Source organism: Physella acuta, unplaced genomic scaffold (genome assembly GCF_028476545.2).
Source record: "Physella acuta isolate Inbredline_101_S28 unplaced genomic scaffold, ASM2847654v3 ptg000862l, whole genome shotgun sequence".
NCBI classification, from domain to species: Eukaryota; Metazoa; Mollusca; class Gastropoda; family Physidae; genus Physella; species Physella acuta.
The window spans coordinates 347,210-362,197 of NW_026732379.1; the positions used below are offsets into that span (position 1 = coordinate 347,210).

Sequence of the window (14,988 nt, forward strand, 5' to 3'; positions counted from 1 at the left end):
TTCATGGGTAGATAACCCAGTGATGAAGAGAAGACAACTGATGAAACTCAAGGGTACACAACTCAATGAAGAGAAGACAACTGAGGAAACTCAAGGGTAAACAACTCAATGATGAAGAGAAGACAACTCCACGACAGAAGATTGCTGCCTGGTCTTGGGAACATCACGTCGCGTTTAACTCCTATTATGTTTTCCACGAGAAACTCTTAGACAATGAAATGGGCTGGAAAAAAAAACAGGAGGAAATCTCATTTTAAAATCCCGTCTACCTCCTCCCTTCCCTGCCTCCTTTCTCCTCCACCCACATTTCTACATCACTCCAGGCATTACCACACGACTCCTCCTCATCCCCGCTCAGCTACACACCCCAACCTGTTTTAAAAAGGCTACCCAACCATCTCCAGACGCCCTCCCCCCCCCCCCCACACACACAAACACACACTTTCACACTCCCCACACACTACATACTCACACTCTTTGCCACTTTATTCAATTTTTCCATAGGGATGTTTCTTCTCTCTCCATCTCCCTCTCACAATCTCTCCCTATCTCACACATTACTACCCCCCTGTCTCTCCACTCTCTGACTCTCCCTCGTCTCTCTGTCCCTCCCTCCCTCCTCTCTCACTTAACCTCTCTCCTTGTCTATCTCTCCTTTACTTTCTCTCTCCTTTCTATCCAATCTCTCAAAATATAAAATTCAATATTTTAAACTAATGTATTACACTATGGTTTTTTTTTCCAACGAATTACTTAAAATATTGCCAACATCCATTAGCATTAACTCATTACCAAAATGCCCTGATTTTTTTATCTCTCCAGAAAATAGCTTTCATCAACACAAAAATAACTTTCATATTTTTACTACAAGTAATTTGTTCAAAATTATGTTCAATTTCATGTTGTTGTTGTTGTTTTTTTTGTTATTTGTTTTTTTTTTAGATCAAATGTAAAAGTTGTAATTTTAATAGAAAACAGAGATGAAATTTTTTAGTGAAAATGAATTTGAATTTTTATATGTTTGTAACTCTAAAAAAACTTGAGGTTTTAAATTTTGCAGCTCTCTAAAATAACTCTAGGCCTACTTCTCTAAAAACTAATACTTGAATTTTTAAACTTGTAAATCTCTAAAATATTCCTATACTTTCATACCCTTAGGCCTTAGCCTACCTCTCCAGAATAATTCTAGACTTTGAAATCATGTAACTATTTTAAATATTTCTAGACTTTTAAAACTCTTACCACTCTAAAATAATTCAAGACTTTTAAATCCTGCAATTATCTAACATATTTCGAGAGTTTTCAAACCTACAACACTCTGAAATAACCACAGACTTTGAAATCCTGTGACTCTCCAAAATAATTCCAGACTTTGAGAAAACCTTATGACCTAGTGCTATTCAAGTGCATGCACTTCCATATCATTTATTTATTCATTTTCCTATCGTTTTACCTTGTGTAATCCCAACTATAGTTAGCTCACCCTTATCGACTTCATTATATTTGCTATCATTGTTATTTTTAAAGGGCTGTAGTTTTATTTTTGCTGTCACAGTTGCAAAGCTCAGTATAGTTTTTTTAAAAATATATACATCTATTACAATCTTTAAAAAATCATCTCAGTTTTTAAAATCGTTTCAAAGTTTTGTTATTTTATATTTTTTATTTCATTTTTAATATTCTTCATTAAAATGCACGATTTATTTTATTTTGTATTATGACTTATATTCTCTTCATTACTGTATACTTTTAAGATTGCTCTCCCTTTTAAAGTTTATCAACATCTCCCTTCCCTCCAGGTGACGATAACCGACAACGGCACCCCGGCGTTATCCTCCACCACCCGCATCATCGTCAAGGTGGTGGACGACAACGACAACCGGCCCGAGTTCATCCAGAAGGGACAGCGCGTCACCGTCACGGTCTTCGCCGCCCCCCACACGGGGAGCGACCTCTTCGTCTACCGCGCCTACGCCTTCGACCGTGACGAGGGCCGGAACGCCAACCTGACCTACGAGTTCACCAACGCCCAGGACCGGCCGTTCAGGATTGACCGGTACAGCGGGAAGATCTACGCCACGGCGGACCTGGTCGCCGATAGGAAGTTCGAAATGGGGGTGAGTCATAGGTGGCTCTAGGGGGGGGGGGTATGGATAGACTAGAGAAAACTATATTATGTAGATCTACTTTGCTTTGGTTTATAGCCACCTTAATAAATACAGAATATTTATAAACTATTATATATATATATATATATATATATATATATATATATATATATAAAATTTATTAAATATGGCATATATAATCTATTTTTTTATTAAACAATTTTCTGTATGTATGCATGTCTTATCTTTACTCTATCAATGCATTATTGAAAATTCTTACATCCCTTTTTTTAAAAATTCCATATAATTACCCTTGTAATATACATTCCATATAATATATAGTAGATATTCACACATCAGCTTTTGCAGTAGACTTTGTAGGTTTTTGCTTTAAAAAATCAGAAAATAATCCCATTTGATTAAATACAGCACGAAATTACAAATAAATACTTATTTAGATTCCTTAAGTAAGGGGGGACAAACCTTCGGAAAATCTCTTTATTAAAAATATACAAGAGATATTTTATAGATACAAGAGATCTTTTTTGAAATATAAAAATAAATATACCTGATTTGTTGAGAAGTGTTTTGTCCAAAAAGCGAATTCTAGGGTGAATGGCAAAAAATAATTAAAAATTAAAATCAATGTACTTGATACCATTATTTAAGAGCATTGCACATTAATTGAAACATGGGGATGAAGGTTTTAATATACTGCCACCTTCTCTATAAGTCGAACGCAGCTTTGGTTTAAATATTTTTTTTACAGTTTTCATCATTGATGAAAACTGTAATACTAAAGCGAACACACAACTGACGCTATAAATTACATGTCTGAGGCAGAAAAAAAAAATAAATTTAAAAAAATTAATATTTTTTTTACAAAAAAAAACCAAAAAAAAAACCCGACTAGAGACAATGTGTCAAGCCATGGATTAGAGAAAAAACAATTGTATTAAAATTTAAAAAATTAAAACCTATTTGGTACTTCCCTTAGGTACGCGCCACCGACAGCGGAGCCACCGTACACAAAAACCGAACACAGCGTCTCATCATCGAGGTCAAGTCCAAGCCCACGTCATCGAGGGTCAAGCCTCGGTTCCGGCAGAAAATCTTCCACGAGAACATCCCCGAGAGCGACCCCCCGGGACAGATGGTCATCATGGTCAGCGACCAAGTGGAGGGGGAAAGCCCTAGGCTGTCTTACGCCATCACAGGTGAGCTAAATCTGGACAACTTAAAGATCTGACACAAAGTTTACAAAATCTGATCTCTTTGATTTAGCTTTGATAAACCTAAATTAAATCTGGCCTTTTAAAGCTGAGGAAATATTTTTTTTAAATCTGGCCATTTTTTGATCTGACACATTTATAAAATCTGGCCACTTTAAAAGCTCAGGCAAAAATGTTTAAAATTTGGCCACTTTAGCTCAGGAAAACATAAATATCTGGCCAATTCACGGTCATACAAAAAAAATGAGCTAGTTCATATAAACCTCCATACTAAATCTTATATTAGAAAACAGCTGATAAAGAAATAACCCTCTGATAGTTTTGAACAAGTTCCCATAAGCTTCCTTACTGAATATGTTTTGTAAAATCTACATAACAGAAAACTAACCTATGATAAAATAGAAAGTGACCTTACTGATGTGCCTTAGGATTTACTTAATGTTTGGACACTAATCCTCATGTGATAGATAGTTATGTTATGCTTTTAGACGACTCTGAGCCAACTCAGCTTCATGTGGGTACCCATCTTTATATGCAGTAATCAGAACAGTTCTATTTGCGGGCTACGCAAAGGTTGCCTAATAAACTTGTGAGGATTTCCGCTCCCAACAGAGGATTAAAAATTGGATGAAATAACAAATTTATTAAAATATATTATTATGAAAGTATTGTATCTGCTATTTGTCCGTGTATACGTTGATATATAGATAAACATCTAAAAAAAATTTGGAAAAATTATCTTCCTAATTTTTCCCTTTTCGTCTGATGTGTCTAAGAACAAAGATTGTATATACATAATAAAAAACCTCACCCCATTTTACATCTATAACCAAACACATAACCCAATTATGGCTAAAAGACAAACACAATATGCCGAGAAATTTGGCAGAAAATTAGCGTAAACACAATCCATTCCCCATTACGGTTTTCAATATTGCTTTTCTTTTGTCTTAAAGCGTCATTTGCTTCCCTCCATCCGATAAGGGCCTTCACTCTCTCTCCATCTTCAACATCCGTCTTTAGCGTTCCCATGGTTACGTTATGTTTTTTTTTCGTCCATTGTCAGCTGCCCCCCCCCCCCTGTATTTTTATCTTCTTTAAAAAAATATTTTTCGGACATCGATTTATTTTAAAGAAAATGTCTTTCCTCTCTACCAGAAACAAAGGGATCTTTCGCATCTCCGTTTAGAGAGAGAATTCGATCTATATTAAATGAAAAACATGTATATATGTATATATATGTATATGTGTATATGTATATGTATATATATATATATATATATATATATATATATATATATATATATATATATATATATATATATATATATATATATATATATATGTGTGTGTGTGTGTGTGTGTATGTATATGTTTATATGTGTATATGTATATGTTTATATGTATATATATATATATATATATATATATATATATATATATATATATATATATATATATATATATATTTATATGTTTATATGTATATGTATATAATATGGACTGATGAAAACGCATCTGCTTTCTACGCATAATCGTAGACCCACCCTCCGCCTCTAGGATTCGACTCTCTACACGTGTATAAACATTCACCCCCAAAACATTCACCCTCCTCCCCCCCAACTACCATATGCACCCACCTCTGCCACCTACACTATTTACTTTAACGTGCTACCATATTTTTGTAGCATACCCAGTGTATGCACTACGTTCAGAGAAACAAACGGCAAAAAGGGTTGATTGATTTTAAATGTGATTCTCTCGTGGAGATGGTTTTATTCCCTGATTTGTTAAACAAATCACGCGAAACTATAAATAAGGAGGAAAATATTTTTTTAGTTGTTATACGAATAACGTGTTGTTTATAACGCGTGTATTGCTCGGAAAGATATTTAAAAATAGCTTTGCAGGTACCACGCGGGGATATATCTAGATATTTTTTTATGACTTGAGGTGTAAAAGGGTTAATGTTGGATGAGATATCCGCGATATCAAACTATAAGAGCTAACTATTGATGGCACAGGACAGAGAACTCTTGAGGTCCTTCGTTGGCGGCCCATATCTCAGCAAGTGTGACGGGCAGTGGTGCTGATGAAACTATCGATGATTTTAGGAAAATATTTTTTTTTCTCAACGTTCAGACAACCACCCTTCCCCAACATACAATCTCCATCCATACTACACATACAATACTTACCCCCCATCCCACATACAATCGTTAACGGTCGCTGATAAAAAAAAATACAACGCTCTAATCTTGAGCGACGCATCAGTTTTCTGGTCGTCTTTAGAAAGTCCCACCTTTACTTCTGTGACCCCGACACCTCTACCCTGGTCAAACTGACCCCCCCCCCCCCTCCCCCGCCCCCTCCCCACCTCTTGTTGTCTATACACAACACCTCTCTCCTACTGTCTTGTGTTCACCCAGCCTGTTCTGTTACACTCTAACAGCGACAGCTATAGACATTTCCAACCAAACTTTATAAAACCGCTACACATCTCACACCAAGTCATACACACAACGTATCCCAGCTCCCATTTAGTTAACTTATCCCAGCTCCCATTATGTTACCTTATCCCAGCTCCTATTCTGTTGACTTAAGCTCCCATTATACTAACTTATCCAAGCTCCCATTATGCTAACTTATCCCAGCTCCCATTCTGTTAACTTATCCCAGCTCCCATTCTGTTACCTTATCCCAGCTCCCATTCTGTTACCTTATCCCAGTTCCCATTCTGTTAACTTATCCCAGCTCCCATTCTGTTACCTTATCCCAGCTCCCATTCTGTTAACTTATCCCAGCTCCCATTATGTTAACTTATCCCAGCTCCCATTCTGTTACCTTATCCCAGTTCCCATTCTGTTGACTTAAGCTCCCATTCTGTTGACTTAAGCTCCCATTCTGTTGACTTAAGCTCCCATTCTGTTGACTTAAGCTCCCATTCTGTTAACTTATCCCAATTCCCATTCTGTTAACTTATCCCAGCTCCCATTCTGTTAACTTATCCCAGTTCCCATTCTGTAAACGGCAATTTCCCTTGTACCGCAAACCTGTTTCCGGTTGTCAAACTATAATAGAAAACAAAATGTGTTGGTTTTTTATTTTTGGTCAAATCGATTGTGAGTTATCTATCGAAGCGGAACGACAGCGGTCCCCGTGTTAAAGCATTTAAGTGCCACACCGGTAATGGAGGAAACAGCGGAACGACCTGAGCATGCGCAGAGAGCTCCTTCTGGGAAGGTGTCATATAAAAAAGAACGGTTTGGAAAATATTTTTAAGCGCGCGTGTCTCCCGGAGTAGGTTCTTATGACAGACAGGTGCTGGGGAGGGTGGTGGCACTTAGTGGTGTGGGGAGGGGCTATATAGAGTGGAGTAGAGTAGAGCTGGAACCATATTGTTGATGATGATGTGAGAGTAGAGTAATGTGTGCAGGATAGCATCTTTTCTTTTTTTAACGTTTCTTTTTCTTGTGTAGGTGAGCGGAGACTGAGTGGACTCTTGAAGTTTATACTGTTATTTTTCATTTGGTCATCTTTAATCCCATTTGTTGTTTATTGATCGTTCTTAGTCCCATTTTTCTTGTTCGCTTGTTGTCCATAAAGTGTTTTTGTTTTGTTTTTTGGACGACTTTGAAGTCTCCTGTTTGTTGCTCATTCTTAGCGTCAAATACAATTTAAAGTGACCTCGGCATGAAGGGATAGTGTGGCCAACACTATACCCAGTAGCCTTTACTTTCCATAACTGGAGTCAGGTACCCATCAGAGCTGGATGGAGTCCGGTACGTCGTTCGCAATCGAATCCTGGATCCGAACTCTAGACTTGCGGGTTAACAGTCGAACGCGTGTGATAAATATTGTGCCATATTAAGTAGTGGTTTTTCCCCGCTAAAATTAATGATTGGACTGAGTTCTCGATTACGAAATGTTAATTAGCGCTGCAATTAACATCAACAGCTATGTACTTTACCACTATCTACACCTGATTATTAGTGTCTCTTACGCTTAAACTAATTACTTAATTATTTTCCACTCCAGGTTGTGTGCGCGCGTGTGTGTGTCAATAATACTCAATTTGAGCGCTCGTGTTTGCCATCACGCGCCCTCATCACGTGTCATTAGCGGTGTGGGCCCCCTCTCGTTATCGCACATCAGGATATCCCCCCTCGACTCGTTAACACGACGCCTAATGAGGGTTTTGTTGAAAAGTTTAAATATGGTTTTACAAGATAACAGGTGAAATGGTTAGCGTTAACCAGAGCTTTTTTTTTTGGGGGGGGGGGGGGGTGATTTCGGGTGAGGGGTGATAACAGTGGGGTTCTGGTTTCGTACCCGAAGGAAAATATTATATAATACAAAAATACTACACCCTACAGTGTTATAATGTGGTTGGACAGTAATGTTCCCTCTAAGTGTAGTTTTGAGCCTGCGCACACAAAATACACGTTGAACATGAGCTTCTTCCCTAAGTTTAGTTAGAGGGAAGGTTGGTAGCCAGGGGTATAAAGACGCGTTAATTTTTATATTTGTTTTCTTCCCTCAAGGACTATGATTTAGAATAGTTGAGTTAATATATTGATTAATACAAGTTTCTTGCAAATAATTTCCCCATTACTCATTAAAGCTCAAATCATTTTGAGATATGACAAGGCCTCTTCATTGAATTAATGTGATACCCATGATATGTGTGTTAACTCTTTAAGAAATTGTGAGTTGAAAAATATTGGTGGGGAGGAGGTCTAAGTAAATGTTCTATAACAGTATACAAGGTAGGGGCGAGTTAAGAACATTATACAAACATTTGTCTCAATCCCTGAGCGTCTGAAGTATGGGGTTATGTTCCTTAATGTAGTCTATGCCTAGTTTTATGTGATGGTATATCCTTAGGGACTGACTTTCTTGAAATCATGCTTTTGTAGACTGTTTTTAAATAATGATTTATAGGCCTTAGTTGTTAAAAAACCTTTTTTTTTCAGTGTTTATTTTTAAATATTTTTTTTATGGACTGTCTTTTTGAAATCATTTTTTTAAAATGTATATCTTAAAGAGGCCTATGTTTTAGTTTGAAGTAAAATTTGGAGGCTAAATGAAGTTACAAAAATGGTTTGTTGAAGTTAGCCAAAGATTATCGGGGATATGACTTGTGTATCGAATTTCTTTCCGTTTCTGTTTCGGCTGGCGATTTTAAATTTTGTAAATTACTTTCCTACATAATTTAAATGTAAATTTAAAAAAAAAACACAAGGAAAAAATGAGTATTTGTAAGAGTGATCTAAGGTGGCTTGTTCAAATGATCCAACTGACCAAGGGTGAGCTGTAAATAAGCGCGTGGGTTTCGGAAGGTCAAGGACATCCGAGGGTCCTTAACTTGATTTAGTTTCAAGCCCACGAGGTGCTGCAGGAGGCGTTGTGTAGATTTTTGTTGTTGACGTAACTAGACATGGCCAGGTCAAGAACGGGGGTGGGGATCGGGGGGGGGGGGGGGGGGGACAATGAAGTGCTGGGACAATTTTTTTTTAAGGTTTCTGACGTCAGTGTCTATGTGTGTTTAAATGCATGTGTGTGAGAGTATGTCTGAGTATGTGTCAATTGAGGTGTGTGTGTGGGTGAGTGGAAGTGTTTGAATGAACACATTTAGGTGCAGTGTTTCTTCCAGACTTTTTTCTCCGGGGGGGGGGGGGGGGGCAGGCACTTGAAATTTTCGGGGGGTGGGGGGGGGGGCGGACACAGGGTTGTTTGTAAGTGGAAGACAGTTGGGAGATGGGCTATAGGCCTGTTGTGCAAAAATTTTAGTGGCAATGTGTATTTTATGTTTGATGCAAGCATGTCTGTATATCTCTCCCCCCTTTCTCTCATATATATATATATATATTTATATATTTATATATACATATATATATATATATATATATATATATATATATATATATATATATATATATATACATAAAATATCAAAGATAGATGTGTGTGATTGTGTGTGTTGTGTAATGTAGGAGAGCAGAGAAGAAGCTTTATAAAGTCGTTGATGTAATTTAGATAAGGTGTTATTATCCTAATGCTCATGTATCTTATTATCCTAATGCACATGTATCCTTAAGATCATGTGAACGACAGAAAAAGGGGGAGAAAGAGGAGAATGCAGACATGCAGACGTGGAGATAAAACGATAGATTGGATGCAGACGTACAGGTCTGTGTATGGGCAGGGGCTGGTGTGGTCAGTACAATGGTTGATTGATCTGATGTCGACATGTGAATGTGGGGGGACGGAGGGGGGAGGGGATTCGTTGAGATGATGAAGATTTTTGCAAGACGTTCAGGATTCACACTTTTTGTTACCATATAAAGACGTCACATTAACTTATTTTCTGAAAGCAGTTTATAACGTTTTAAGCTTAGGTGACGTTTGGTACTTGTTTAGTTAATAAAGACGTCCAGTCACTTGTTTAGCCAATAAAGACGTCCAGTCACTTGTTTAGCCAATAAAGACGTCCAGTCACTTGTTTAGCCAATAAAGACATCCAGTCACTTGTTTAGCCAATAAAGACGTCCAGTCACTTGTTTAGCCAATAAAGACGTCCAGTTACTTGTTTAGCCAATAAAGACGTCCAGTTACTTGTTTAGCCAATAAAGACGTCCAGTTATTTGTTTAGCCGATAAAGACGTCCAGTTACTCGTTTAGCCAATAAAGACGTCCAGTTATTTGTTTAGCCAATAAAGACGTCCAGTTATTTGTTTAGCCGATAAAGACGTCCAGTTACTCGTTTAGCCAATAAAGACGTCCAGTTACTCGTTTAGCCAATAAAGACGTCCAGTTACTCGTTTAGCCAATAAAGACGTCCAGTTACTCGTTTAGCCAATAAAGACGTCCAGTTACTCGTTTAGCCTATAAAGACGTCCAGTTACTCGTTTAGCCAATAAAGACGTCCAGTTACTCGTTTAACCAATAAAGACGTCCAGTTACTCGTTTAGCCAATAAAGACGTCCAGTTACTCGTTTAGCCAATAAAGACGTCCAGTTACTCGTTTAGCCTATAAAGACGTCCAGTTACTCGTTTAGCCTATAAAGACGTCCAGTTACTCGTTTAGCCAATAAAGACGTCCAGTTACTCGTTTAGCCAATAAAGACGTCCAGTTACTCGTTTAGCCTATAAAGACGTCCAGTTACTCGTTTAGCCTATAAAGACTTCCAATCACTCGCTCAGCTAATAAAGACGTCAATTATTTGTTTAGCCAATAAAGACGTCCTGTTACTCGTTTAGCCAATAAAGACGTCCAATCACTCGTTTAACCAATAAAGACGCCCAATCTTTCATTTAGCCAATAAAGACGTCTAACTACTCGCTCAGCTAATAAAGACGTCCAAGAAACCTAAAAAAACGCGGGTGCTCTATTAAAACAGTTTACAAATGCATTAGTACACACCGGGTACCTTCCTGTTTAAAAATCTGTTCTCAGTAGCGGAACAGGTGCACTGCTTAAAACGTATTTTATATCCGAAGTTACGGCCCCTGATCTACACGCAGCGAGTAACTTCCCTTGATTGACGGAACTGCTCAGTACGCCATGTACTCTGGACACCTGTCTTATGCCTGAACGATTAGGATACAGGTGTGTGCTGGGGACTCTATTGATTTTAAACGATGATTGGCGCCGGCATCAGCGGGATCGCAGTAAAACACGAGGATGGGTTGCATGTTATGTGAGTGGGTACGTAATTAGGGTAGTTAACTATGTAATGTAGGTAATGGGCATGTGGGCTCTTCGTTGTGGGGGCATTCAGCTGGGAAACGCGGGCATGGGAGGAGGTCTATAGTACTTGGTGAGTGTAGAGGATGCCGTGGTTGGGTGGTAGAACATTCGACTTCTAACTCGACAGTCTCGAGTGTAGTGTTTTTTTTTGGGGGGGGGGGGTTCAAATGCTCACCGGAACTTTGTAACTTCCAACACAATTAAGGATACGTATCAACTGGTTATGCGCCATTGAGGCCATTGACTCCGATTTCAGCCTGCTTTTCTTTTTGGATTTGCTTCCATGGCCTTTGTCCAACCAAGAACTAACTGCAAGGCAGCAGTTGTTTGATTTTGGAGTTGTGACTCCTAGAAGAGTGGTTGTCCCCAGCTAACGAACGTAACGGTTGAAAATGCACCCACAATCTTTTTAATGTCTATTTTACAAATTCTCACCTGTTATTAGTAATGTCTGTTTTACACGCTAACCTACCGAACGAAAGTTGGAATAGATACCCCCCCCCCCCTCCCAACCGCTCCCTACACTCCTACACTCTTATTATAAACTTAACTACCAGTTAGGTCAAAATCAAAATTAAATCTCAATTATTTTGTCCCCGCCCCTTTAGCCAAACTTGCAAACCTCGACCCCCAGGGATCTAAATTAGGGCGTGCGTCCATTTGATTGTTTGTGCGACCTGCTCTTAAAAAAAAATCAACAACAACAGACCAAACACAGGTGTTCATGTTGACGGCATCGGCTCCAAGTTGATCTTTGCTATATTTAATTTTGGTGGGGGGCAAAGGTCACTGACCAAGTTTTATAGGGGGGGGGGGGGGGGGAATGACGCGGCCGTAGCTATGATAGCCCCAACCTGGGATGTTGTGTTTGTTTGTAGAAAAAAAAAATCGCGTTTTTTTTTTTTTTTTTTTTTTTGTAACATGTTTTTATTTGACGCGTCTGACCAATGGTTAGGGGAGCAGGTTGGAAATGGCCTTGACCCGACGAGATCAACGATGCTATTTTTAAAGTTTAGTCCATTTCTTTCTTACGTTTTCGCGATTAAAAAAAATAACTTGGCTCTCAAAAGTATTAAGATGTATAAAATTATAAAAATTTTAAAAAGTAAAAATGTCTGCGTGAAATCATACAGATATTTACAAACTGTAACAAAAATCGATTCTTCGATTAATTATTTTTATTTTGTATGTGCCCATTCAAGATACAATCTCGAATAATAACCGACATGTAAATCCGCTTAATAAATTAATTTGATTACATATCGACCCTATAAGACCGATTACAACATGTAAGCCTACACTTCAAGCTTAGGGTGTTTGCATTCGCTGTGGTAGCTAATTAAAGCGCGCGCCTTTTGGCGATCACATGATTTTGATTGGATCTGCTCCAGCTTTTAAAAACTTATCTCTTCACCCCATTTCCTCACACGCTGCGGTTCTGGTATTTGCGCTGAAAACAGTTTCGGGGGCCTAAAAAGCTGCTTCATTATTTTCATAGCCATACATCGCACTATTGGTTTTCCCTTTGCCCAACGGCGTGCAGCACCGTTACGCACCCGCAATGAAAGCACGCACGTTTCCTGGCGCGTCTCAGTCCGGTTCGGGAATATCCGAAAAGCGCACGATTCGCTCGAATCGATTTATTGTTTCTACGATACACTTTAAAGAACACAAACTTCCCTTTCTCCCCCCTCCCATCCCAGTTATTGTATAAAACCAGGAGCCTTCATATGACCTAGGTCAGCCTCTATTAGGTTGAGTTTATTTTTATAATTTTTTATGATAATGGCCTACAAAAAAAAAGGGCAGAACAGCATTTAATTGTAGGGTGGTGTTTTTCCATGTGTGTAAATAAATACATAGGAGGGGAGTGATAATGTAGTCACCCTCTGTATGTAAATACGGGCACCAAAATTGCAGTAAGCCTAGTGGTGATGGGGTGGGGGGGGGGGGGGGGAGGGGGAGTGCAAATATTGTTTAGTATTGCCTTGTTAGAAACCAGCGCCTTAGTTTCGTATTTATGTGGATTAGATATGAAATGGTTACGTTTTGTTTTGACGTTTACTAAATGCCATCATGTAAAAATTGTCAAATACAGGTGTTGTTTTTTTAACTATTTCAGCACTTGTATGAAACACGCCTTGTAAAATCTTTGATCTACATGGCCAAAGCACTCATTGCTACTGTCTTTATTCACTGACCGTCATCGTCCTTCTTACCCCTCCGCTCACCCACACGCATCTTTTGGTTGGACTCTGTGACGTCCTTACAGAATCCATCCTCCAAATCTCAGCTCTTGGTGCTCAACATTGCATCCGTAATACTCGGCCACACTTTGGGCTGCGCTAATTCTTACCGTACTTAGTCTAATGAACGTACAGCGAATCATCGACTCGAACATAAGTCGTAAAAAGAACATGTTAAACCCATCTTCTAACATCTGCCACTTCCGTCTTGTTTCGTCCGGACTAAAATAGCTCCGGCCAAACGTCTTCATCAGACTTTTTTTTAGGTTCCCCAGATGATCATCCATGCGTGTCGGCTCAGGTGTTTCCCGTTAGAACTAAAGACACGGGTAGGTGTGGCGTGAGTTATTTAAGGACACTGTGTCTGATCTGGGTTTCTTTGAAAGTGCCGGTGAGCAGTGGCCGGCGCATTTTCACGTGCGGTAAACCTGATGGCTCTCGCACATGCACGCGGGCTGGGACGTGAGCAGAAAACATGCATGCACGAGCGTCTTTTTTTAAAGCACGTGTGGAGCCTTGGGTTGTCGTGAGGTGGGTTACTGAGGTGGGTTACGCATAAACTAAACTCACATCTCCCCCACCGCCCCCTTCCCGTAGTTTAAAGCCAAGCAGTAGTTTCATTGAGGTTTGATACATTTTTTGGTGATTGGTAGTCTTGTTGATGTTTGATAGGTTTTTTGGTGCTTGGTAGTTTTGTTGATGTTTGATAGGTTTTTTGGTGCTTGGTAGTTTTGTTGATGTTTGATAGGTTTTTCGGTGCTTGGTAGTTTTGTTGATGTTTGATAGGTTTTTTGGTGCTTGGTAGTTTTGTTGATGTTAGATAGGTTTGTTGATTTTTTATAGGTCTGTTGGTACTTGGTAGGTTTAACTTTGATGGGTGTTTTTGGTGCTTGGTAGATTTTTTTTTTAATGTTTGATAGGTTTGTTTATTTGTGATAGGGTTGATGGTTCCTGTTAGGTTCGTTGGTGTTTGGTAGATTTTTTAAAATGTTTGATATGTTTGTTGATTTTTTATAGGGTTTATGGTGCTCGGTAAGTAGCAAGAATTTTAGCTAGTTAAGACCTTTGAGCTAAATAATTGTTGCTGGTTAAAAACTAGCTGTTAAAGTCCTTGATGGTAAACAATTCTAGCTGTTAAAGACCTTTCGATATTTAAAGACCTCTCTAAAGACCTCGCTTCAGTGCGTTTCTTGCCTTCGTGTCAAGTCACTTTACACATCCATTCTTTAAACCTTAACTTTAACGTCACTTCCTATAACCACAACTGATCTAGCTCCCACCCAGAACCCCCAGTAATAACGCCACTTTACCCCTCACAGCAAGTCGTACCCCAACACTTGAAAGTAATGCATCCAGCACTCAGAAAGTTCTCGCGACTCGCCGAAACCCTCTATAAAAAGTTGATGCTTCTTGCAGTGGGGGCCACTTCACACTAAACGAAGCCACAGAAGTCTTTGTCAACTCTGGAAACTCTTTCTTGGTTTGTTTTCATACTTGGCTGCATTGAGTTTTTATTTTTTGTAACTTAAAGATATCTAAGAAGTCGGCCAAGTTCTAAAAATAAAATCGGGATTGTATTTATATTTATATTTTTTTTATTATTTGAAATGTAAAGAGTGAATTACTATAAAATACGTTGCTATCTACTA

The 14,988-nt window shown here is 38.7% G+C and overlaps 1 protein-coding gene across 11 annotated transcripts in view; it reads left to right on the plus strand.

The window, feature by feature from the left end:
* The window catches only part of LOC131952256 (protocadherin Fat 1), a 221,384-nt gene that overhangs the window by 137,708 nt on the left and 68,688 nt on the right, over positions 1–14,988 (plus strand). For all 11 annotated transcript variants that reach the window (XM_059314814.1, XM_059314816.1, XM_059314815.1 and 8 more), the window contains exons 6-7: positions 1,800–2,117; positions 3,106–3,325. In XM_059314814.1, the coding sequence (XP_059170797.1) occupies positions 1,800–2,117; positions 3,106–3,325 (538 nt within the window). The remainder of the gene's footprint in view (positions 1–1,799; positions 2,118–3,105; positions 3,326–14,988) is intronic.